Below are 27,142 nucleotides of genomic sequence, written 5' to 3'. Positions count from 1 at the left end.
GTTTTTGGGATTCTATATAATAATAATAATAATTTAGGACCTGCTCAGAGGTCATCAATCGGCACACATGCGATGCATGCATGCAATTCGTATCTGCGATTAACCCATCCCGTCGTCCTTCCCCCCCAAGGGCAGCCGGGAGCAGACAGGCGTCAACGTGAGCCGCGCCAGGGGACCAATCCAAGTGCTCCTGTCCGTCTTCGTCAAGGACGCCACAGCGTTAGCGATCTATTGTTGTGCATGTTTTTCCATTGGGTTTATCATATCGGGGGGGGGGGGGGGGACCCTTGCGAGCACGGGGAGAACATGCAAACTCCACACAGAAAGGCCTGGGAGATACCCCACCTGGGTAACTGGCATCATGGAAACCTGGTCCCCAAGCGGGAATCGAACCCTGGACCTTCTTGCTGTGAGGCGACAGTGTTAACCACTACACCACATCCAATAGACGAGCGCCCTTTTCAATCGCGTGACATTGTTCAGAAAGTTTGGTGCACTTGAAAAATTGCAGTGAAAGCAAACCGAACCAAATGAAGAATGCAACAATGTTGCAACTTCACCCCCCCCCCCCCCCCGAATCGCACAGAGTCCACCAAACTATAATTATGTGAAAGCGACCTAAAGCTCAAAACTCCAGTTATCCAGTATGTGCGAGTTCCGTCTCCATAGTAATATGTGGAATTTGTGATCAGAATATGGAGATGTACATGTATCTAAACAGCTTACACCTGAATAAGATCTCAACGGGAATATGAACTATTAGTCACAATACTATATGTATGTAAACTGCACAGATTTGGTTTCCAAATGTAGAGTGCACTATAAATCTAATGTATTATTATTATTATTATTATTATTAACAGACTCATTTTACATGTACACTGTATCCATGATCATACCATTTCAGCCCAATGTGCATGTACATTTTTATTAATTTTTACATTTGGTTGCTATTGTCCATAGTTCTCATAGAGTGTGCTCTCTTTTGGTCAGTCCTTTGTCACCTCCCCATTTGCTGAGGTCTCCATGGGCACAGATGGAAGGAAACCCCACCCTCTGCTCCACCCACTGCGCTACAGCCAGCAACTTTCTGTCCTGGAGGGCGTGGCCTATCAGCTGCAAGCCAATGGGAAGACCACGGCTGGATAAAGCTGTTGGCACGGAGACGGCAGGTAGACCTTGGGCATAGAGAGAGAGTTGAGAGAAAGTTTATAAGGGAAGCCAGAGATTAGGACTCCAAAGGTTATTTAAAGGTCAGTTTGGAAAGTGTTTAAAGAAAGTGGATGAAACTTTAACCGTGCTCAAACGTTCGCCCCCATCCCTCCTCCTTCAGGAATCAGCTTTTTTTAGTTGTACTTTTTTTCTGATTGACAATTACAATAGGTTTTAAAATAGGGAAAGGAAATAGTTTTGCTTGTGGAAATAGTGCCTTCTCAATTTATTCAAATTACGAAGCTTTTGTGGTGCAATAGGAGAGAACAAATGTTGACTTGAACTGGTTTCGGATGGCACGTTTTCAGTTCCATGTGCACACGGATGTTTGTAGAGTGTGTGTGCGCGCACATGTTAGGTGTGTAAACAGCATGCGAGTATGTATGTGTACTGTATATACATGCTCACATACACACACAGCGTATCCTGTACATTAGACCTAGGACAAATAGTCCTTGCACGTAACTTTTAGCGCTTGTTTGAACCTGCTTGGAAAGCCAGATGAGTGGGGTTCTACTGCGTCAGGACACCTCAGGTAGTGTCATTTCTGTGTCTGATTTGTCCCAGGTCTAACATGTATAATAGAGTAGAGTAAGAGGACCAGTATGTTCTTATCTAAGGTGACTGAGTCCCCAGGCGAGGCTAGTTTCCATGTTGAAGAGGTTTAAGGCCACATATCAGCCCCCTTGTCTGTATTTACCTGCCATGTTAACAGCCTGGGTGAGGATATCTTCCTGTGCGCTGCGTGTGCGGTTGTCTTCCTGGTTGAAGTCGGCGTAGCGTGGTGCATCAGCCAGGGTGGTGGGCGTCAGCAGCACATCCACGCCCCCCGCGCCGAACACGCGCTTGAAATCGTCCGCGATCAGCCGTCGAACCTGCTGGGCCTTAAGGAAGTAGTGCTCGTAGTTCCTGGGAAATGAAATGTGCGAAGAGTTTATCCTTTTGCTTTTGTTTGAAAATATTAGGTTTTTCCCCACCTCTGTTTTGAGTTTTTATTTCTAAAAGTTCCCTTTACCCCTCACGAAAGACGAACACAGTTTATGCAATTTATTTCTGGTAGAAATTTAGACTCTCGACTCATGCAGTCAGATGTTGAGACTTGGAGACGGTACTGGTTTGCTGCATTGTTTTGTTCCGGAACTTACTTTCTTGAGGTGGATGATGTGCTTTGGAATCCCTCTGTTGCTCGATAACCTAAAGTGTTACTCTACCAGAGCTTGATCCAGTTCTAAACATGATAACCTAAAGTGTTACTCTACCAGAGCTTGATCCAGTTCTAAACATGATAACCTAAAGTGTTAGTCTACCAGAACTTGATCCAGTTCTAAACATGATACCCTAAAGCAGTGGTTCTCAACTGGTCTAGCCTCGGGACCCAACATTTTCCTTTGTCATTAATTCGCGATCCAAATTTTTTAACCACTATTATTTATTTCACATTTTATTTTTTTGCAGTAATACACAATCTTTCATGCACTGTTAAAAACATGAAATAAACACAAAAAAGTGCAACAAAATTGCAACTAGGGCTAAAAACCCAATGAAATAAAATAATAATAATAAATAATATATGCTTCTGAAAAAAATAACTGAATTGAACTTCTTAGCAGACTTCTTAGCTTAACATAACAGACCTACAGTAAGTTTGGGGTAACTAATGGGATAACTGGGGTTGCAACAAAAGTGCAACTAGGGATAAAAACAATGAAATTAAATAATAATAATAATAATAATAATAATAATAATAATAATAATAATAATAATAATAATAATAATAATAATAATAATATAATATGCTTCTTAGCAGACTTCTTAGCTTAACATCCCAGGGAACTAATGGGATAACTGGGGATGTTGTTTGCTCCTGACAAGAGTCTCAAAGTCTGGGGTGATGGTAGACAAAGCAACTCTGAGGTCATGCTCAATGTCCAATCTGTTTCTTTGCTTTGTCTTCAGCTGGACCAGAGCTGAGAAGCCACTTTCACAAAGATAGGTAGCGCAAACAAAAGTATTAAATTTTTTTCCCACACACATCCGCGATACACTCAAAATGGCCCCGCGACCCACTTTTGGGTCGTGACCCACCAGTTGAGAAACACTGACCTAAAGTGTTACTCTAACAGAGCTTGATTCAGTTCTAAACATGAGAGCCTGGCAAGGGTCCCACAAAATGTCTGTCAAAACCAAACCAGACAGCACTCGCCTGCCACCGTAGACACAATTCCCGGCAGTGGCTATGAGTAGAGCCATATGGAATCCGCGATCACGGAATCGCGGACGGAATCGCGGAATTGAGCAATACAAATGGAATAAACTATAAAAGAAAATTAATAAAACGTTTTTTTTTTTTTTTTTTTACTTTTTCTTTCTTTTATGTTGTGGGACTTGTACAGCACTTTGTTCAACTTTGTCAGTGCTGTAAAGTTTAAACCTTTTTAAATCTTAGACAAACAAAACACTTTGCTTTCATGAAATATTGTAAGCCGTCATTTGAGGCTTTATAAAAGCAGCACAATGAACACAAATCTGTCAGTGCCGAGTCCGACCTCATCTTAAATAACAAACAGCATTGCTTGTTGTAATTAACAAAGAGAGGCAGAGTTGATTTTGCAAAAATATATATATATATATTATTATTATTATTATTTAATTTTTTTTAATAATCAAATTTTATTTTCATATTTGAATCCCATGCCCATCGAACGAAGCTTCGAAGTATTTAATACAGCTCTATTAAATGGACTGTTATATCTTATTAAATTGTGGACATTTATTCATTCCCACTTATTAGACACTATTTCTGATGGTAAAATGAGCGTACAAAGCAAAATACAGAATTCTGAAATATTAAAACGGAAAAAACTGAATTTGGGAAAAAATTAAATGGAATTTGGAAAAAAATTAAACGGATTTCATATGGCTCTAGCTATGACCGTCTATGTCAGTCGTTAAGAAGCCGGTGGGGCATCAGTCCTGGTCATTGCAAACAGTGACTCCTACTGGTCGGTCTTGGCGCCTGTTCAACAGGGAGGGGATCTGGGAGAAATAGTGTGAACCTCTGCCTCTGTGTTATGCTCTCCCAGTGAAACCAGCGACTCCACGTGTATCAGGGGAGTTACTCTACACCCTCCCCAGACTGACAGTAAGCTAGGGCAAAATGTGAAAAGACAAATGTAACCAGACATACAGGTGCAGCTCAATAAATTAAGAATATTGTGAAAAAATCCATTTATTTCGCCGCATTGATGTGCAAAAGGAGCCCCAACTGAGTGAACATACTTTTCAGTAGGCTGACATTTCTATATTAAATATATATATATTTTTTATTGGTCTTATGTAATATACAGATTTTCTGAGATACTGAATTTGGGGTTTTCATGAGCTGTAAGCCATACTCATCAAAAATAAAACAAATAAAGGCTTGAAATATTTCACTTTGTGTGTAATGAATTTATAATCTATGAGAGTTTCGCTTTTTTAATTTAATCAGTGAAATAAATAAACTTTTCCACAATATTCAAATTTATTGAGCTGCACCTGTATACTGCAAAAATTTGGAGGCCAAACCCCACTAAAGCCCAGATTTTTGTGATTTGAGCCCAGGGCAGGGGTATAATAGACCGGGGGAGTGAGGTTCCACTGTGATTTCCCACCATTGAAGATCCAAACTACAAGTATTAAAGCCAGACTATTGTGTAGGTTCATAATCTTTGATGGAGGGGTAGATTAAAAATTCTTATACTTTAATACAGGTAAATATTTTAACTTAATCGTTGAGAAAATGTGTTCTATATCGTAATCTTTACTCATTTCCATGGTAACTACTACCATGTATAAAATGACATAAGCCTCGCCAATCTTCGACCAATCACATCTTTGTTGATACCATGAATAAAACGTGTAAAACATGAAAACAACAATGTTTAAAAACAAACAAGTCAGGTTATACTATACTATGAGCATATAATTCCAATAGTGTATTCTGTCTGTTGTTTTGATTATTTTGGTTTCGTAATATCTATTAAGCTGACTGGTCTTCAAATGTAGTTCCTGCATTAGGTACACAGTCTTGTACCCATGACTTTTTTCCTCATTTTTCTCAAATGTAAAAACATAGATCTCATTTAATTCTGCTCCCATCAAATGTCAGACCAAAAAAGGTAAATGGTGCATTTATATAGCAATTTATTCCTCGCATTTTACCCATTCACAAAACAATGGCAGAGGCAACTATCCAAGGTGCCAACCTGCTCATCAGGAGTAATTAGGGGTGAATTGTCTTAATCAAGGACACTTCGACATGCAGCCCGGGAGGCATTACCAGACGAGTGCGCTACCTCCTGAGCCACTGTCGCCCCCAATTGAATAAGTGGAACTATAAACCCTCAACCTTGAGAAATCCTATGGTAAAAAGCATAGGCAAAAGTTAGTCTGGAACCAGGCAGGTCTTAGAACTACCACCCGGCCTCCCCAGGTCTATGTGCGTGGGCGGGGGTCTTAACCACTACACCGTCTCTGGACATGCAGGAATCCTTACTGTCTGAGTAGGAAGAAGTTCCCAGAGAGGATCCTCCCTCTCACCACGTCGTTGAAGCCCTCATGGCGGGAAGTGGCATACATAGCCTCTGTGGAGCTGTCCACCTCACTACGGTGGCCTGAGAGAGACACGGACAAAAAAAAAAAAAGACAAAAGAAAAATCCTTTGTTGCTTTTGTAGACAATCTGACTGGTTCCATTGAGCTTCATCCCAGAAGACTAAATGTAACCCATTTCAAGAAGTAATTCTATCCAGGACAGGTCAGCGTTCAAGTTTTCTTAACCATTTCAGGTGTACCTGTACGTTTTTTTTGACTCCATAGCTTTCAATGACCGGTGGCCATTGTTACATCATTAGGATGTCCAGCACACCTGAAAGGGTTAAGTGAATCGTGAGACATGATTGACATGTTGCTTCCGGCACAACTCAAGAGACATTTAAAGTGAGCACGGAAATAAACAGCTGAAGAATAGATAGTGCACTGATATTTTTTTATATTATTCATCTATTTTTCTGACCTAGTATAGCAATTCTTTGAGAACTTGCCATGGACCAACGCATCATTTGAATTCACTTATCACATGTTTTGTATGTAAACCCCCCTCCCCCTCCTCCCAAGTAGTAACTTTTATTAACTGCATGGCTCAGAAAAAATGTAGTCGAGTAAAAAGTAGAACATTTCCTTTGAAATGTAGCAGAATAAAAGTTCCCTAAAATGGAAATACTCAGGTTAAGTAAAAGTACTTCATTACTTTACATCCCTGTCTGATACTGGCACTGGCGCCGCTAGACCTGTACTAAAAGGACCATGTTAACGCGGATGGGGTCCCGTACCGTACTCCAGACCGTCGAACCGTGCCATGTTAGACGCTACCTCGGCGCAGCACAGGATGTGGTAGCAGACGATAGAGTGCTGGGTGTGGGGGAGGGACACCTGTTCCACCCGCGCCCCCGCCCTCTCCAACAGGTCGGCAACACGACTCCACTGAGCAAGCGTCTCCGGGGACAGGCCTGGGGCGTGATACTCCTGACCCACATCAACAACACACGTTAGACAGACAGACAGACAGGCAGCCTTGGAGACTGACAACACCTCAGTTTGTCAGACAAGTCCAAGTAAAGCATGAAATCAGATTGGGAACGTGTTAAGAAATATATAGCACAAATTGATATTAAAGGTATGAAGCATTGAAAGATTCTAAAGGTTAGCATGATTTGAGATGTGTTGGTAACTTATGCTCGCTGTGAAAACCCCGTTACTGCTTTGCCACGCAACAATGCATTGAGAATCTCTTGTCAAGGTCAAGACACCAAAAAGCAGCCCGACACTCCTAACTCTATCTCCCCTACACTACAGTGTGAAGAGGCCTGTGACAAGTTCTGGTGACATTTGTTTCAGGGGAGCAAGGAGTTAAAAGGGGATTCAAATGCAGAACAACATGTGATGTCATGGGGGTGAAGTGCTAGGCTCACCTTGGGGACGCCTACACGGATACCTTTGACGTCAAAGTCTTCAGGCAACTCCGGAATGGACGAGGGACTGTGGACTGTTGTAGAGTCTCTGACGTCATGGCCTTGGAGGACACCTGTGGGCAGAGATGGAAATGTCACTAACCTGCTAGCTCAGCTGTTGCGGCTAGCAATTTTCATAATAAGAAAAGCCCTCAAGGCCTAGATCTAGTCGCCTGGATCCAGCGACACCAATGACCTAGTTTAAATTTGTTTACTCATATTAGCTTATTACCCCATGATTACCATTTTGACTTGAGATATTAATGGTTTGGACCAGTAGTCTTTGGGACTGTTTTACCCAGTGATTGGTTATTCATCAGTGATTGGTTACCCCTCTCCAACAAGTATATTTAAGTCCTTGTACATAGTTAGTTTGTGAACAGTCACAGCAGCAAAACGTTGTTCAACTCCAGTGAGTGCAAGTCAACACAGGCTAACAGCATCCAGGACTAGCCCACCAATCCAGAGTCCAATCAGAGAGCTCGATCCAGGATCTGCATGATCAATCTGCCTCCAGAGAGAACTAATGCCAGCCTTGTGTATCACAAAAACGGTCACCTGGTTGACGAGTAGAATATCAGTGAAAATAAAAACCTTAATGATTCCCAAGGTTGGATCCAGGCAATACATCAGATCTTTATTTAACAACGCAGGATTCTGTGACTCCCAGTAAAGCAACAATACAATTGGCATCCGTGGAAGGAGTTATCGTGACATTTTGTAACGACCGATTATTGTCTCACAAATAATTGTGAGTAATGATTTTATCGTTTCATTTGGCTTCAATCCAAAGTGTCCCCCAGATTGGTGAAGTCGTATGTGGCTTTACAACGAGATCCAAGTCGCTCACAGAACTATGTTACAATGACAACGTTGGAGCGGGGGAAAGGGTTTGTATACACACACTGAATACTGTAATGTCCTAGTGGGTGACACAATATCAATTTGCTAACATATTTGCTTTTATTAAAAAGTTAATATGGAAAAACAAATTCTAAAGGGGAATATAAAACAATAATTATGATTTGGGCAGAACGATTTTGAAAGAAATATTGAATGTGATTATTTTGACTGATATTGCAATTGCGATATGATTCATGATATTAAAGGAAATGATCATTTTTGCCTAATTATTATCATTTCCATTGAAAAACGTATCAAAATGATCATGGTGTTAAGATGTTTTCTTAAGTGTGTAGAGCACGAGTTGTAGGCTGGGACATCTCTGCAGCACCACAGTACATCATTTAGAAGGTATTTGACCCACATTCCACCTATAACAAACATTGCAGCCTCCTGTGATTTGGATATTGCACTAGAGGCCCCATTGCGAATTCAATCTAATTTTGATTAACCATTCAGCCCTAATCACGATCATACAAAATAATTGCGATCGTTTCATCTAATCGTGATAACGCGACTTGGGTTATTGCCGCAGTGGCAGCATTAGCTGGCGGTTATCCCACCCAGGACAGTGGCGGCGTCGGCAACACTGCGGGTCAGGATGCCGGGGACGTCCATGGAGTTGACCAGTGGGATGAGGCCGTGCCGGGACACCAGGCCGTAGGTGGGTTTCAGGGCCACCAAGCCACACAGCGCCCCAGGGTTTCGGGTAGAACCGCCTGTGTCCGACCCCAACGCGCTGGTGTGATAAAGACAGACACTTGTTTTCAGTAAAACAGAATTATGACAGGTCGGCCCTCGTTAGGTTGTTCCAATTGTCCCGTCTCAGAATGATATGTGAGCATTAATTTGATCATTTCTCCATCATATTGACCAAAATATAATATTTTTCCACCAATTTTTTTACAACTTTATCGGTCACGCAGGACCGACAGAGGAGAGGGCGAACAAGAGGAGAGGTGGGGGAGACATGCGACAAATAAAGACGGGAGCTGGGATCGAACCCGGGTCGGCCGCGTAGGTGCGCGAGGCACTATGGTATGCGCCACGAGGGCGCCCCCACAATTACATCTTTTAAATGAAATTGTCTTGTTTACATAAGTTGAATGCAAACATTTTTCTTTTTCTTTTTATTCTAACATAATTTATATCTCAAAGTGAAATATAGATCCATAACTAACTAGGTTATATTTAAATTAGACTGCCTCATTGATCACTATGATGTTAATATTGGCATTATCCTCCTCCTCAGTCCTGACCTTGGTGAATCATAGCCGGTGGATCATCCAACATTAACATCACTGTCTTTTGAAGGCCATAGCGGGCTCAGTCTTTAAGCTTGAGATTGCAAGGAATCCATGTACCAAACATGCTACTGGAAAGTGGCTAAATATCGCTCCAAAGTCAAACTTTCTTTACTGCAACACCACCACCTCTTTAGAGTGCGAATACAAGACAACACTTTTTAGATGTCAATTGTATTTTCTGATTATTACAAATAATAATTAAAAAAAATTAGTTTTGTGTTATTTCATACCAAAATGTAATTTCCCTGTCATATTTTCTGTTTTATGCATTCTACATTTGATGTGAACACCTGACCTGCCCTGAAGAGAGGAATGAAAAACTATTTACCAAACAATTATTTGATAGCTCTCTTTCCGATAACATATCTTTGTAACACTTTTTGGGATTCCTGGCTCACTCACAGGTAGCTGGTGAGCGAGGCCACGGCCGCCGCGCTTCCTCCTGAACTTCCTCCAGTGATGACCCAATCAGAGTCAGGCTCCGCCCCCGGCTGCTCTCTGTAGGGAGGGGCATAGCTCCAGGGGTTCCGTACCGGACCGAAAGCCCCGTCAGTGCTGCCAGAGCTGGGCAATATCAGGGGGGTAAAGAAGGTGCATGTGGTTAATAAATAAATAAATAACTTTATATAATACCGTGAACTAATGACTTGGTGTTAAGACTTGAATTGTACACTTTCAATTATTGCTGACTGAATCAGCACCATTAGCTTTGTATGCCTTTACACTTTTAAAACAAAGTCAACTGTGGTCAGATTAAAGGATGATTTTTTATAATGCATCAAATTTGCTTAAAGAATCAAATCGAATTGTTGCTGGGTTGAATTGTTACACCTCATTGTAAAATATAAATTTGTCCCAAAAGCTTTATGAAACAGCTTCAACCTAAAAAAGGTAGTATTGCATCATATTGACAAAATTACATAAATCAATGCTCTATGTTGACAGACTGTAAACAATGATGGCGTTTTGGGATGCGCAGGCTATGTCTCCAGGGACTCTGTCTATTCTGAGAGCTTTTTACCCCATAGCAAACTCATCCATGTTGGCCTTCCCCATGAGAACAGCACCCTGGTCAAACAGCTTCTGGACCACTGTAGCGTTGTATGGTGCAGTGTAGTCTGTACAGATTAAATACATTAATTAAAACTTTATGAACCCTTCAGTTATGCATTTTTTTTAATGTTTTTTCAAAATGATATTGAAGAATTTGTACTGCACTTGTTCTGTATAATGACAATACATTTGAATCTAATCTCATCCTAGAGCCATTTTTTCAATAACCAGTAGAAATTGTGACATCATCATCACAGAATGTTGAGTTCTCACATGTGAGATGGTTAACATTAAGACCGTTATCACCATGTTGATGGTTGATGAGTAGGTTTATGCTCAAGTGAAGCCTAATGAAACATGTAATGTGATTTTGGGCTATACAAATAAACTTGACTTTAATTATTCACCGAATTATCATTACTGTGCGTGGAGAAAAATGTATTTGGATGAGATGAACATTCCAGACCTTTGAGCATTTTGGAGGCACAGGTGGTTTTGACCTTCTTTGTGCAGAAGTTATCCTTGACCACAAAGGGGATTCCATCCAGAGGTCCTTTTGGAGCACCTGAGATAAAGATAACACTTTGGACAAATTGGACTGGAATACTGTACAATGCACGCAAACATCTTCGAACAAAACAAGTTGACTAACAAAACAACACATTATTATAGCAACCGCCTGGTGGGGGGGGGGGGGGGGGGGTGTAGTTACAAGGGGTTGGTGTGTTACAATCAGACTTATACACCGGGGCGGTCAGGTGGCGTAGCGGAGATTGCACTCGTCACCAATGCAAGAGGCTGCGGTCTCGACTCCCGGAGTCAGCTTTGCCTTGGCTTGGGCTGATCGTCATACTAACTCGTTTGGCTGAGTTAGGGGGAGGGAAGTCATGGGTGGGAATCTGGCGTTGTGGACAGTGACGCCTACAGGTCAGGTCTGGGCGCTTGCTCAGCGGATGCAGGACTTGATGAAGTTCTTCTGTAGATTAGCTAATCACATTGGTTTTGTTGACGATTACTATGGGGCTTTTGAGATGCTGCGTGCAATCACTGCACCCAGCAGTTCTTCGTCAAGAAAATTGTTCCAACTGTACATCTGCCTCAAAAATGACAATGTCTTGTTTTTACACGTTTTATTAAACATACGTGCATTTCTCAAAATGTTGGACTGTTCCTTTAACAGTGAGATCCCAAAGTTTGCAGGTCAGGTGCCATTGCTCAAGGGCACTTAGATAGTAGTTGTTGAGAGTTAATGTGTTAATTTCCCCTGCTCAGATTTCACCTTTCGCCAATCGGATTCAGACCGGCAAGATTTTGGTCACAAGTTTATGCCTCTCACCGTTGAGGCTACCCTCCACCTCCACCTTCAGACACACAGACATACCTCGGAGCAGCCGTCCCTCTGCCTCTTGTGCTTGTTTCAGTGCCAGCTCCTCTGTCACAGTGATGTAAGCATTTAGGTGCTGTGTTTTCTTGATGCGATTCAGGCATCTCCTACACAGCTCTGTGGGCGAGATCCTTCCCTCCCTCAGTGCCAAGGAAACCTTGGGGAAATACATGTGACACACATGGTACAATAACAACAAGTAACATTCACTGCACCCTGGTCTCCCTATAAACTACTACAGTATGGTCACAGCAGCGGAGAGAAGTGAGTGTCAGTAGTGTAGTAGGTAGTTATACTGAATAGAATAAGTGATTGATTGATTGAACATTTTATTAACAGATTGCAGAATGGGTACAATACAATACAAACAAAGCTGTAGCTCAATACACACAATTGTTAAGGGGATGCAGACCAGAGAAAGACTTTAGTCTTGTTTACATCAGGGTCCCCCATTTTCAATTCATCATAATATATAACATACAGATACAGTACTGTTAGATGTAGACATTTATGACATACCATATCTACAAATATACAGTACTGTTTATGAGTACAAAAAGAGTCTAAAAAGAGAGTATATACATTTGAGGGGGAAGAAACTGTACATTGGAGGAGTCTAAAAAGAGAGTATACATGTGAGGGGGAAGAAACTGTACATTGGAGGAGGTGGGGTGGGTGGGAAAACTGTACATTGGTGGGTGGGGTGGGGGGAGTGACATTGGAGGGGATTATTAGATAAATTGTAACCTACATAAATAGGCTAGATAGATCACTGACACAATCCCTGACTTGAGTTGTAACTAAGTGGCATATTGTGCAAACAAAGCCAGAAATACATTTTGAATACGTTTTTTAAATATTAAAAACACCACTCAGAGCCCTGTTAGACGCATGATGCAGGCAGTACCGTAGGCCTAGTCTACCTACCTAGCATGGCAATGTGAGATCATGTAAAATATAATAACTTTATGTGATTTGCAACTGTAAACAAGATGGCAGACAGTGTTTCACTTACACACTTTATAAGCAGCCAACTGAAAATTGCCTCATGTCTTTCTCAAATCTGTTCCATTCCTCCAACTATGAAAGGCAGGTGGCTTGACTTTACTGAGCCGACTACACCTTCTTTACCAAGTTGGGCTAAAACGAATCTTTGATGAAAAGGGACGGAATCCAAACCAGTCGTGTCGTCACCGCTTGTGTCACCTAAGATACCGTTTACTCTGACCAGTTACAACAATATCAAATGCAAAGCGTGTAGCAAATAATGCAAACCATCATAAAATAGTATGGTCGTGTCAAGTTACTAACCTCCCTTATTGTCATGCTGAGCATATTTCCAATATTTCTGTCAACTTTTCAAATGTAACATGTTACAGCAACCTTCATTCAAAGTGTGGAAGAGCACTAGGGAGCCGCCATCTTTGTTTCGGTGTATGACATCCAACAACGCGCCCTGTGATTGGTTGGTTGTTCCGCAATCGACGCGGTGATTGGTATAGGAGGCGATAGTCGAATATGTATTCAAGAGGAAGCGGCATGCGAGCAAGCTAAACGATAAGCGAGCTGTCACCAAAGATACTATTTTGACTGTCCTTTCACAGACGTTTGAAGATATGTTTGCACATCGAAATAATATGCAGCGGTCGTGATGAACAGATGTGACGTGGGGAAATTATATAAATATATTGTAATCGTGGAGGTTGACATTGCTCTTTCTGCAAACCTAGTAGGTTGACTACTGTCTGTACTGTGTACAGCTTTGAACGCACGATGCATAACATTAGGTAGCGAGTACGTTATATAGATAAATCAAATTAGTTCTAAACGTCCTTATTCTTTCGGGAAATTAACAATGAGTTATTTACGGCAGCTGGTGTGCAGTAGGTGGTTATCTCTACTTGGTAAAGCACCAAGTGCGAACACAGTAATATCCAGCTATGGCAACCAGAAAAAAATGTTCACTACTTCAAAAAGTCGTATGACTATCATGCCTGCCTGGGTCATCGATACATACGGAAAGAATGACGTTCTGCGGTTCACTAAAAACGCTAGCTTCCCCATCATCCACTATCCCAATGAGGTCATTGTCAAAGTCCATGCCGCAGGACTTAACCCCATTGACGTCAGCATGAGAGGTAAGTGACAGCTGTATCTGACTTGGTAAGTAGGAAATGGGGCTATCCAACATTCTAACTGTACCCTTCAAGGGAAGTACAAGGGGTTCCTAGAACAAGCGGATACCCCGTGTTTTTGTTGATGGATATTTCCGTTGTCTCTTCCACTGCTGTGTACACAACAATGGTTGCTATGTTACAGGCAGCCATGCTGGAAGACAGAGAAACTACTAGACTGTGCAAGGCCTCTATTCTGAGCCCCCCTGGATATGAAACGTTTGATAACCTTGAAAAGAGCAATACAAGATAAATGATCACACATACGGTTTGAATTAATTCAAAGTAAGTTTTTATTATTTTTCACTTTAGTGAGCAATACAGATGATACACATAATAAGGCCAGCAGGCCACAGACGTTGACATTGCTTGTGGTTTGGTGGTGATTTCACAACGTGTCCCTCCTACCCAACAATTGTTAAACCACACTGAGCTGTTGAGGGAGGTGGTGGTTGTCTCCTTGTGTTTAAGAGTGCCTGAGGGCTCTCTCAACAGCCCTTGTACATCCTCTCCATTAACGCTCACCAAGTCATGTCTACACAAGCAATAAACCTCCAGCAATGTCTTTCAATTACTTTTCATGTCAAGGACCAACACATCGATACACATTAGCTAGATGACCCTCATTTGTCTCTGGGACCCCCATCTGAGAGGATATTTGTTGTTGAATTTCATAACCGTCTTTAGTGTAGGTGGGGAGATGACATTGGAGAAACCTATGATTGTCTGTTTTCCCTTCTGAATGGAAATCTCCTAAGATCTTCCCCCTTTTGAAATAAGGCTCTGACCCCAACTGCTACAGGCCTATATCCATCCTGCCTTGCCTGGCCAAAGTATTTGAGATTAGTTCACAAACGATCCTGTCAGATCTGCAGTCAGGGTCCTGAACTGGCCATGGATGCATCACCCTGAACGTCCTCAATGATGTCATCACTGCCATGGCTAATAAACAGGTCTGCATAGCTGCCTGCATAGACCTGGCCATTCAGTAGACCATACAATCATGTTGCATCTAGGCTCTCTAGCATTGGCCTGTCCAAGAGTGGCAGTAATTGGTTTGCCAGCTATCTCAATAACCGTGCACAGTGAGTGAAGTCAGAAAACGTTGTTTCAGATCCTCTCAACATCTCGAAGGGTGTGCCTCAAGGTTCCATCTTGGGCCCAACCTTGTTCTCCATCTACATAAACGATGTTGCCAAGGCTATCTGTGCCTTCCGGTCCGGATACACATCTATGCTGATGATACCATAATTGACTCAACTGGCCCTTCGCTCCAGATTCAGATTCAGTTTTATTGTTGTTGTTTATTGTGGGGCAGAATGGGTTGGAGAGTGATAGGCAACCTTCGGAACGAAGAAGCCACCTGATGATGATGATCTTGTCATATTCTCATACAAAAATAGCAAAATACTTGGGTCTTGCCCCCTCGACCTACAGCATGTCAATAAAATACACAATAGAATGATGTGTCATGGAGAGGGACTCTGTCGGCCACCCGCCCCCTCCGGACGGGTGTCCCCCAGGGCTCGGTCCTAGGACCCCTTCTCTTCTCCCTCTACACTAAATCACTGGGTAACATTATCACGTCTCATGGCTTCTCATATCATTGTTATGCCGATGATACTCAACTCTTCCTCTCCTTCCCGCCCTCAGATATCCACGTCTCTGAGCGGATCTCGGCCTGTCTGTCCGACATCTCCGCCTGGATGACGACCAACCACCTCAAACTGAACCTAAGCAAAACAGAATTGCTCCACCTGCCGGCCAAATCCTCCCCCCTGACCGACCTCTCCATCACAGTCGAGAATGCAGCTGTGACCGCGTCGCCGACCGCCAAGAACCTTGGTGTTGTCCTCGACGACCAGCTGAACTTCTCTGCTCACATCGCAGCGACAACCAGAACCTGCAGATTCCTCCTGAGCAACGTCAGAAGGATACGCCCCTTCCTGACAAAAGAAGCCACCCAACTCCTCGTCCAATCAACAGTCATCTCCCGCCTCGACTACTGCAACGCACTGCTAGCTGGCCTCCCGGCCACTGCCACCAAGCCTCTTCAACTCATTCAAAACGCAGCGGCCCGCCTGATCTCAAACCTACCGAAGTCGGCCCATGTCACCCCACTTCTTAGGGACCTGCACTGGCTCCCCATTGCTGCACGTATCCGCTTCAAGGCCCTCGACCTAGCATACCGTGCGGCAAAGGGAACCGCTCCCGCCTACCTCCGGTCAATGGTCTCTAACTACACACCCTCAAGACCCCTACGCTCTGCATCTTCTGGCCGCCTCAGATCTACTCCTATCCAAGCTCCCGGAGGGTCATCAAAGAGAAGCCGCCTATTCTCAGTCCTTGCCCCACAATGGTGGAATGAACTACCCATCCCAGTTAGGACAGCCGAATCCCGTCCAATCTTTCGCCGTCGACTAAAGACTCACTTCTTCAACCATTATCTGAAATAAAAAAAAAAAAAAATCTAACCCCGACTAACCTTAATGTCATGCACTTGTCCTAATAAACTAACCTACACTGTAACACGCAACACTTTGATGAACATTGTTACTCAGCTGATAGAGTTATACCCTTCTTGCTGTCTTGTCGCACAGAACTTGTAAGTCGCTTTGGATAAAAGCGTCAGCTAAATGACTAAATGTAAATGTAAATGTAAATGTAGAATACATACGAAAAAACACAATAAAAACCAGCATAATAGTGATGTAAGAAAAAGTGACAGTGCTGAGAGTGGTGATGTAAAATGTACGTAAAGTACTTAAAAATACTTAATTGCTAGATAGTGTTCATGAGTCTGATGGTAGTATGAGTCCTTGAGCCTGCTGGACCTGGCTCTGAGGCTACGGTAACACCTCCTGGAAGGCAGCAGTTGAAACAAGCTGTTGTTGGGATGGCTGGGGTCTTTTATAATCTTCTGGGCCTTGCTGATGCACCGGTTGTTGTAAATGTCCTGTATACAGGGGAGCTCGCAGCCGCAGATTTTGAGCTGTCTTTAACAACTCTGTATTACTCTGCGGCTGTGAGCAGTGCAGTTCCCGTACCAGGCTGTGATGCAGCCGGTAAGGACACTCTCGGTGGTGCCCCTGTAGAATGCACGCAGGATGCTAGGCCCCATGCCAAACTTTTTTAGTCTTCTTAGGGAGAAGAGGCGTTGTTGGGCCTTCTTTACCAGCTGATCTGTATGGGTGTCCCATTTCAGGTCCTCTGTAATGTTGACTCCGAGGAACCTGAACAGACCCACTCTCCACAGCAGCACCTCCAATTGTGATGGGGGCCAACTCCGTCTTTCTCCCCCTCCTGAAGTCCATCACCAGCTCTTTTGTTTTGGCGATGTTGAGCAAGAGGTTGTTATCCTCACTCCACTGTGCCAGGTTTTCGTCCCCATCGGTGATCAAGCCCACCACAGTTGTATCGTCTGCGAACTTGACCACCAGGTTAGAGTGGTGTAAAGATACGCAGTTGTATGTATACAGGGAGTACAGGTGGGGGCTCAGGGTCAGAGGAGCAGAGGTGATGGAGCCCATCTTCACTACCTGTCGCCGCTCAGACAGGAAGTCCAGGATGACGGTGCACAGCTCAGGGGTGAAGCCTAGTTTGGTGACCAGTTTGGAGGGGATTATTGTATTAAATGCAATAGCAATCTGGCATATGTATTTTTGTTTTCTAGGTGAGTGAGGGTGCTATGGAGTACTGTGTATATGGCATCATCAGTGGATCTGTTTCCATGATAAGCGAACTGGTGCTGGTCTAGTGTGGTGGGTATGATGGCACAATTTTTTTTTATATGCCTCTCGAAGCACTTGGCGGGTGAGGGCAATAGGGCGGCAGTCATTTAGGTATGTTACCTTGCCTTTTTTTGGGGACAGGCACAATCGTGGAGGACTTAAAGCATCTATATCTCTATCTATCTAGGTCGTCCTCGGACGGGCCCTCCATCTGTGCTTCCAGTCATCCCGATCCTCCATGCATCTGGCTAGCTCGCCGGTGCTTTCTGCTCCCGCATCTCTCCTGAGTACGTCCACATATGTTAATGTGGGTCGTCCTCGTGAGTCGTGATCGATGCCCGTGTGTTGGCTCCCACAGCACAAGTTTGCTGGTTGGCAGCTCATGGTGTCTCTGGCAGTGACCTGCCAGCCTCATTCTCCTGACTGCCACTTTCTCGCTCACCTTTGATTTGACGGGGGAGGTTGTATTTCCACACACTGGTCATGCCGTTCAGAGCCCTCCACGCAAGCGCCTTCACTTTAAGGTCTTGCTCGGAGGGGAATAAACACTTAAAGCAGGAGGGGAATAACCAGAGGGAGAGTGAGAGGTTGAATATGTGTGTGTGACCACACCTGCCAACTGTGCTGCGCATGTTCTGATCACCCCTGGCCATAGCCCCTTACGTGACTGCGGTTTGCAATAGGGATGGGTACCGAATTCGGTACTTTTGAGGTACCGAACCGAAACACGTCGGTACTACAGAGTATCGAATCAAGTGAGAAACCGAAAAAAAAAAAAATATATAATTTTTTTTTTTTTTTTTTTTTACTTTTTTTTTCTCCATGTCAACGTTCACACGCACAATATATGCTTACCTAGGATTTGACTTGATTCAACAACAAAGCAGTCAGGGCAATGACCAGCCGAAAACTGTCGAAATTGTAGTTATTTGATGTTTGGATTTTCTTTTTTTACGACTGAGGTAGGTAAATTAAATTTCTTGAGACTAAAGTACCGAAAAAAGGTACCGTTGGGTACCGGTATCGATTCACAGGTACCGGTACCGGTATCGGTTCAAATGTGAAAGGTACCCATCCCTAGTTTGCAAGCCTGGGGCTTTTGTGACCACAGTCACTTGCTCATGGGACGCGACCACTTTAGAAAATACCAACCAAGCGTGAAAGCGGGCGTGGGGGTGTGTCAAAAATATATCCGATATGAATTTCAAAGATACCCAGTGTACAATATGGGTTTAACACAGCTTTACAGTGTGGTCTGGAAGCTCGGAGTTGCTAATAAACAGTTTAAATCATTGTTACTCCACGAGTGGTAATTACAGACTTTACCATAACAAAGGCTTCTTTCACACACTCTGCCAAACATACTCTGGTGAAGATGACCATACTCCCCATGTTTGATTATGGTGATGTCATCTATAAAATGCTTCCAAGTGTGCCCTTAACAGGCTTGTTCTCCACCACTCAGCCATCCGTTTTGCCACTGGTGCACACTTTTCCACCCACCATTGTGAACTGTATAAATTGATAGGCTGGTCCGCCCTCCACACCAGGTGACTTCATCACTGGCTTCTACTTATTTACAAGACTCTTCTAGGAAAGACACCTCAATCCGGCCTGCACTGTCTTTGGCCAGAATTTCTTTCATTTTGCTGCAGCAAATTACTGGAAGTCTTACCAAAACCCCTTTATACAATGGCGTGCACATTTCTTGATTCTGATTGGCTGAAACACTTCTTTCAGACGTTGTTATTTCTCATAACACACTCCACGTGATCCCAGAACCCGCCCACAACCGAATAACTTTTTTTCCGAACTCCGCCGTTCGTGTTTTTATGAATGAAACCAAGATGGCGGACAATAATCTTTATGAATGGATGTATTGATATCGTCATAACGACTCATTCAAAAACGATAAAGTCACGTGGAATGTGTTAGTTTCTTACACAATGTTGGATTATGTAATTGGTTGGTCATGACCAGTGGTGCGTTATTGAAATCATCTGGGGTTGCACGCACCTAATGCACGCGCGCTCCCGGCGCGTGCGCGCGCTCCCGCGAATGTGCATTTAATGTCCCCTCGCTTGAGCACAGACTAAAGACAGTGCCTAATTGCCTCTACGAATGGAATGTAACACATGTCATTCACAACAAGTTAGGTGTGAATGTATCTGAGAACGTATTTAACACACCTGACGACCGGCGCTATTGATATGCAAATAGCGAGTACTTATCTGGGGTTGCACGAGTGCAACCCCGTCCCATGAAGAACGCATGCCTGGTCATGACTCATTGTGAAACAAAATATAAATTGCGGGAAGTGTGTTGTTAGATGGAATTCGTTGTAGAACCTCCCTCTCCTGTTAATACAATTTTCAATCAATCAATCAATCAAATAACAACAGCTAACTTCACTGCTAGATGGCATGCTTTGTAGCAACCTATGTATAGATGTGTGCACTGTCTATCTGTATGTCATATATGTTATGAAACCAAGATGGCGCACAATCATCTTTATGAATGGATGTATTGATATCGTCATAACGACTCATTCAAAAACGATAAAGTCATGTGGAATGTGTTAGTTGCTTACACAATGTTGGATTATGTAATTGGTTGGTCATGACTCATTGTGAAACAAAATATAAATCGCGGGAAGTGTGTTAGATGGCATTCATTGTAGAACCTCCCTCTCCTGTTAATAAAATGTTCAATCAATCAATCAATCAAATAACAACCGCTAACTTCACTGTTAGATGGCATGCTTTGTAGCAACTTATGTATAGATGTAGCACTGTCTATCTGTATGTCATATATGTTAATATGATGCATTGAAAATGGGGGACCCTGATGTAAACAAAATGAAAGTCTTTCTCTGGTCTGCATCCCCTTAACAATTGTGTGTATTGAGCTGTACTGTATTCTGTATTGTACCCATTCTGCAATCTGTTAATAAAATTTTCAATCAATCAATCAAATAACAACCGGTAACTTCACTGTTAGATGGCATGCTTTGTAGCAAGCTGCCTCTGCAAAAGGACACTGTCGCACGAAGCGATTTCACTGTATGTCCCGCACACAATGGAATTATGGATATATTCGTAACGAATAATTAAAAAAAGATACCGTTAACTGGAATATGTTAGTTGTTTACACAATGTTGGATTATGTAATTGGTTTGTCATGACCCATTGTCAAAACAATAATACATTGCGGGATCTATATGAAGTTTGTTGTTAGATGGCATGCTTTGAAGCACCACACCTGCTTCTAGACACGGAGGCAATTTTTTTTTTTTTTTTTACCTACTTTTTCTGCGGATGGTTTTGTGAATAAATCTCCATTATGCTTCAATTACTGTGTGTTTATTGTATAGCAATACGGTTGGATGGATTCGGCCATTGTATAAAAGACATTACATCACTTGAAGTCGTGTGTTATACGAATTAGATCATGCCTAGGGGGGTCTAACAACCCTCGGCTGCGCCTCGGGCCTCACAACCACCCCTAGGCATGATCTAATTCGTATAACACGCTCCTGCACGTGATGTAATGCTTAATTAAACCTTCATCACTTCCGTCATTTCATCTGTTTAAGCAGAAACTGCAACAGTCCCTAGCTGACTGTTGCACTTGTTGATTCCTCTTCTCTCTATATATTACACACCTGCAACTGTCACCCAGCCTTTTAACTGTAATCTGACTGTTCTGCCTTATGTATGTAATTTAATTTGGTTTTTTGTTTGATGTGTGTCAAAGTGACTTGGTTTGCTGCATTTTTCTACCACATAGGACCATTTTAGATCTCTCTAATGGTGAATATATTTACGTATCTTAATCTCTTTTGTCCAATGACCCCAAACTGATTGTCTAAAAGCGATGGATCAGACCGCTACTTACCTGTACTTACTTATACTGAAAGTTCTCAGAATCGTTATTGAAAAAGTCTGTCTCTGTCAGTGACCCTTCTACATTCTTAGTCTACTTGCATCAGTTCAACCACACCCTTAACAGGAGCTCTTCTATTAAGTTGGAAATATGACACTTGACGGCACTTGATATCCCACTCTGATATTTCCGACGCCCCCTTCAATGGTGTCTTTGACACACAACAAACCGACAACCCAATTCTTTTGACGTCGACCCGGGAATATCATATCCTCCATTTCTCGTAATCAACTTGCCTCCTGCCAAGTGGGTTTTCTTTTTCATTCTATCACCGTGACTTGATATTTCGTCTCTCTTTTGTCTTTTTTCTTCTTCCTCCTGATTTCTTCCTGCTGCTATTTTCAAACTCATCTACCTCCATCTTCCTTTCAAACTCCCAATAGTCCACCTGTGTATTATCAGTGGTCATGCCTGGAGGGCATATGATCTTCCCGCCTTAAAGGGTAGTGTACACATGGAAAATGGTTTTAGCCAAGTCCTGGACTTCAGGAAGACTAGAGCCGGCATGCACGCCCCCATCCATATCAACGGGACAGAGGCTGAGCGTTTCTCCAGCTTCAAATTCCTGCGAGTCCACATCTCCGATGACCTCTCTTGGACCCTCAACACCTCGTCACTGGTCAAGAAGGCTCACCAGCGCCTCTTCTTCCTTAGGAGACTGAGGAAAGTCCACCTGTCGAGTCCCCAGATTGTGATTCTGCCTCAGACTGGAAAGCACTGCTGTAACTGAGGGGTACAATTCCCTGACTGTATTACTAGATATGATACTATTACTTACTACCACTACCTTTGTACTTAATATTCGGCCACCCAGTACTCGGCATAAATATATTATGATGAACACTGTCACGTAGATGAAACGGATCCAACACAAATGTACGAATTAGAAATAGGTCTTTATTTCTACACAGCGATGGTGTGTAGAGCAAGCACTTAATCAAATCAATCACATTTATGAATGGGAATTAGTATGCACTTTTATGGCAAGAGTATTCGTCGGTATATCAATAGAGAATGTCCAATCTCTGAAGGCGCAGGTGGTACATATACGACCTGGAATAGTTAAGGAATAACAGCAATGGTACTTTAATGATTATAGACTGGATACACTAGGGGGGGTTAATCCGGTCGCTTGTAAGCCGACAGGAGTAGGAAGGGGGGGGGGGGTAGAGCCCGGCTGCCTCATCCGGCCAAGGGTATCCCAGGTGAACCCACTGTAGTGCCGTTCAATGCGCCGGCGATCCTTGGACCGCAGATGAAAGCAGATGGACTCTTTGTGGGCCGGCGTCCTCCGGTCCACGGAGGAGAGACGTGAAGCGACCTCGTCTTGCAGAGCGTCTCCTCACCTTGCGTCCTCTCCAGGGGGGGGGGTTCCAACACACGGCAGTGTCGGGGGTCTTTATCCATGGAATAATCAACGTATACAAAGCATAATCCGTGCCTGGGAAGGCGGGCTGTCGTCGGTAGAATAATCCGGTATACAGGTCCACTCGCTCGTCGGCTCTGGGGCTCCTCGGGTGCAGCTTCACGTGGGGTCAACCACCCTGGATAAGCAGCCAGTTTTCTGCCCGAAACGATGGGGTACTGACTACGGTAGTATTCTCACCGCACGAAGCACTATATATTAACAGACTATTATTAGCTTAATAGACTACGTCCAACTCGACGATATAGTGCCAAATATGACTATTCAAATATTAATATACACGATGTCTCAATACCGATGGTAGGCGAACTTGGCCTTACTCCCACACGTGGCGTCGCGGGGAGGCTTTACGTCTGTGACTCTATTGGAGGGTAAGAAACTGGACTGAAAAGGAAGTCCTACTTTAGTAGCGCAGTATATATACGCACTATGAACAAATAGTCCCATTAGTGGTGCGGTAGCCAGATTCCTACACGGAACTAGGACTTGTTCGTACATGTTGAGCGGTACGTTTGAACTGGGTCTGAGGGGTATGGCAGCCTGGCACCAAGGTCTCGACCAATAGTAGAATGGAGACTATTATGGGATGTTCAGTAGGCTAGAATGGATATTCAATGCATATTGTACAAGGAATATACAAGGGATATCAGGGAATATTAGAGAATATACAAATACAATTAAATATATATATATAAATAAATATATATATTCGGTTTAATCTGGCCCTTCACAACAACTGCACTGGTGAAAACCACCCAACGCATCACCGGTACACCACCCCCTACAATTGAGTCTATCCATCACAAACTGTGTCAGATGAAGGCACACAGCATTTTCAAGGACACCGCTCATCCCAATCATGGACTGTTTGCCCTCCTCCCCTCTGGGGAGATGCTACAGGAATCTCCGCTCCAAGTCAAGCAGACTCAGGAACAGCTTCTTTCCCATAGCGATCACCTCCTTGAATTCTGTGCCATGATGACATGACAGCCCCCCCATACTATATAAACTCTCTCCATTGCCTATACCCTAGGCTCTGTTACCCATACTGTACGAACTTTGAACTGCTTTCATTGTCTACAACTGCCCTACACTGTAATCATAGCAATCATAATAACTACCTACCTACCTCATACACTATAGTCTATACAGTATATAGTATATAACTGTATGATAGCATATATAATAGTGATGTATAAACCATATATATACATTTATATATTTATATTTACAGCATATACATTTATATTTACAGTATATCTACAGCATATATATATTTGAATCTAATCTAATGTAGTCTTTGTATGGCTTTGTCAGTCTGAAGTTTTGGTTGCCAGGGCAGAAATTACACATGTACTCCTTGTCATTTGACCAAGGTTTGAAGTCTTCAAATTGACAAGCCTGAACAGACCCCTATATTTCCATTATATTCCTGTTAATTGCCATGGAAAGTTTCCACTTTTGAATATTCCCGAAATCTTGCAATCCTAGCCCAATATGTGATACGAGTTGCGGTATTGATTAGCCTAATTTGAGAAATGTCAAAAAATAAAAAATAAATGAATCATTGTTTGTCCATGCAGGTGGCTATGGCGCTTCCTCTCTCTCTATGAAGAGAGATCCTCTGAATATTAAGCAGACTGGCAGTGAGTTTCCCCTCATCCTGGGCAGAGATGTGTCTGGGGTCCTCATGGAGTGTGGCCTGGATGTCAAGTACTTCAAAGAGGGAGACGAGGTAAGGAGGGCAGGGAAGGGAAGAGGCACGGAGAAGGGGCAAGCAATGAGGACCGCGCAGACTCAAATCAAACAAAGTGCTCATTTCATGTAATTATACGTGGTGGGTGGGTTCTACACGGTCCTCATTTCAAACGATCAACATTCTTAGATGTGTAAATGACCCCCCGCATTTCACTGTATGCTTGTATGCCGTGACAAATAAAACTCTTGACTTGACTTGACTTGACTTGAACTGTACACTGTTGTTAGACTACCAAGCTCACTCACCTTACATCTTCCGTAATGTTAACTTCACCCTGTCGAAACACAGAATACACATTATAAAGCAAAAAAGGTGCCCTTTTTATGGCAGATCACGCCCCACTAGCAAATTGTGGGCCTTGTGTGTGTACAATTTGTTTTTGATTGTTTTGAGTGGCGCTCACAGAGTTGTCTTGTTTCAGAATAAAGACCCTGTCGGACCTCCGTCTCCAGACACACTTTGATATTATGACACTGTGTGTCCTTGTTTACTTGAACCAATAGATTACAAAGTTACCTCTTTTTGGTAATCGAATAACTGGAATCCTGTTAAAATGTGACCCGTTACCAACCCTGCTTTCACTTAATTCATGCTTGCGCCAGTGATGACATCAAATAAGTTGGAATGTTTATTGAATGGAATGTGGCCTGCAGGTGTGGCACGAGCAGTTCTGGGGGACGGAACAGATTCGGATCTTAATTATTGTCACATCACATTTTTGTTCCTACAAGCACAAAGGAAGGTGAAATTATTCTGTCCAGGCTCATCTACATGGAATCAGTGACATCAATAGACGAGATGAAATGGGGGCAATAAAAAAACCCGCATAGAATAGCAGCAGAAACAATGATTAATGTATGTTTTGCAGATGTGTTTGTCAACAACCTCTGTGTGGGGGGATGGGGTGGGAATGAGGGAGGGGAAGGGGAAATGAGAGGGGGAAAAAGAAAAAATATGGAAAATGTACAATATCTACAACTGTAAATGTTCAATATTTTTTCCTGTAATAAAGAAAGAAAAAAAAATGATTAATAGCACTAGATTATAACGCAACAGTAGAGTCTGGATGTGGTGTGTGCAAAGTAGCAGCAGAAACATTGATAAAGTGGCTCTAAGTTATAATATAATAATCACAGTATTGTGACTCAGTACAGTGAGTGAGTAGTGGGCAGACAGGCAGCAGGTTATTTGTTCATGAATGAATGAATGAATGAATGAATGAGAACTTTATTTAACAGATTGCAGAATGGGTACAATACAGTACGGCTCAATACATAAAATTGTTAAGGGGATGCAGACCTGAGAAAGACGTTTGTCTTGTTTCCATCAGGGTCCCCCATTTTCATTTCATATAGACATTTATGACATACACAACATACATGACATTTATGGCATAGGGACATATAGGTATTTAGTACTGATACATTTGTGACATAAGCGGTATTCAAATATACAGTACTGTTACCCCTAGATCCTGACAGAGTATTTACATATGATGGGGAGGGGACTGTACATTAGGAGGGGGTGGGTGGGTGGGAGGGAAATATACATACGGCGGGGAGGGAATATATACATGCGGTGGGGAGGAGACTGTCTATTAGGAGGTGGTGGGGGTTTTGGGCATTTGCCATTTACGGTGGCCAGTTTCGAATTGCAGCCTCCCGTAGGTGCTCTTTAAGAGCGGTTTTGAATGTGGGCAGGGATTCACATTCCTTTACAGCTTTGTGTAGGGCGTTCCACATTGTTGTGGCATAATTGCGAAACGTGTTTAGTCCCTTGTTTGAGCCGAATCTGGGTTTAACATGATTTGTTGAGCTTCCTCTGGTGTAAAAGACGCACTTCTTCAACCATTATCTGAATTTAAAAAAAAATATATATATATATATATCTAACCCTACTAACCATACTGTCATGCACTTGTCCTGACCTTTGGGAAGTATTTTGACATGTACATGGGCACCCCGGTCGTATAGTGTATCTTGAAGACCAGGCCCATTGCAAGTTGCTGTACTCTGTCGTCTACTCTAAGCCATCCTAGGTTGTCAAAGTGGGCAGGGGTGAGGTGGGTTCTGGGGTTCAGGTCAAGTAGTAGTCTGACCAGTTTGTTTTGTGATGTTTATAATTTTGTTTTAAGCGCCTTTGAGGTGCTTTGGTACCATGAGGTGCACGCATAGTCATAGTACCCTTGAATGAGTGCTC

At 42.9% G+C, this 27,142-nt stretch overlaps 2 protein-coding genes across 3 annotated transcripts in view; one reads left to right on the top strand and one right to left on the bottom strand.

Moving 5' to 3' along the window:
* Positions 1-569: 569 nt before the first annotated feature.
* On the bottom strand, positions 570-13,341 carry qrsl1 (glutaminyl-tRNA amidotransferase subunit QRSL1). Its single transcript, XM_084309634.1, has 11 exons — positions 13,220-13,341; positions 11,906-12,065; positions 10,991-11,089; positions 10,493-10,589; positions 9,874-10,035; positions 8,728-8,903; positions 7,223-7,335; positions 6,584-6,776; positions 5,750-5,867; positions 1,913-2,121; positions 570-1,178 (listed from the first exon to the last, which is right to left on the bottom strand). The coding sequence occupies exons 1-11, from the start codon at positions 13,241-13,243 to the stop codon at positions 967-969; spliced, it is 1,563 nt and encodes a 520-aa protein (XP_084165760.1). The 5' UTR covers positions 13,244-13,341; the 3' UTR covers positions 570-966.
* A 107-nt stretch (positions 13,342-13,448) lies between these two features.
* rtn4ip1 (reticulon 4 interacting protein 1) overlaps positions 13,449-27,142 on the top strand; it is a 52,479-nt gene continuing 38,785 nt past the window's right edge. For both annotated transcript variants that reach the window (XR_014619534.1, XM_084311656.1), the window contains exons 1-2: positions 13,449-14,046; positions 24,768-24,919. Coding sequence is in view for 1 of the 2 variants with exons in the window: in XM_084311656.1 (XP_084167782.1) it covers positions 13,764-14,046; positions 24,768-24,919 (435 nt within the window). In the remaining variant the exon portion in view is untranslated. The remainder of the gene's footprint in view (positions 14,047-24,767; positions 24,920-27,142) is intronic.

The sequence above is a fragment of the Notolepis coatsorum genome (genome assembly GCF_963971535.1).
Source record: "Notolepis coatsorum genome assembly, chromosome: 3".
In the NCBI taxonomy this organism is placed as follows: domain Eukaryota; kingdom Metazoa; phylum Chordata; class Actinopteri; order Aulopiformes; family Paralepididae; genus Notolepis; species Notolepis coatsorum.
The sequence above is the reverse complement of the archived record's forward strand: the minus strand, read 5'-3'. Positions and strand labels throughout refer to the sequence as shown.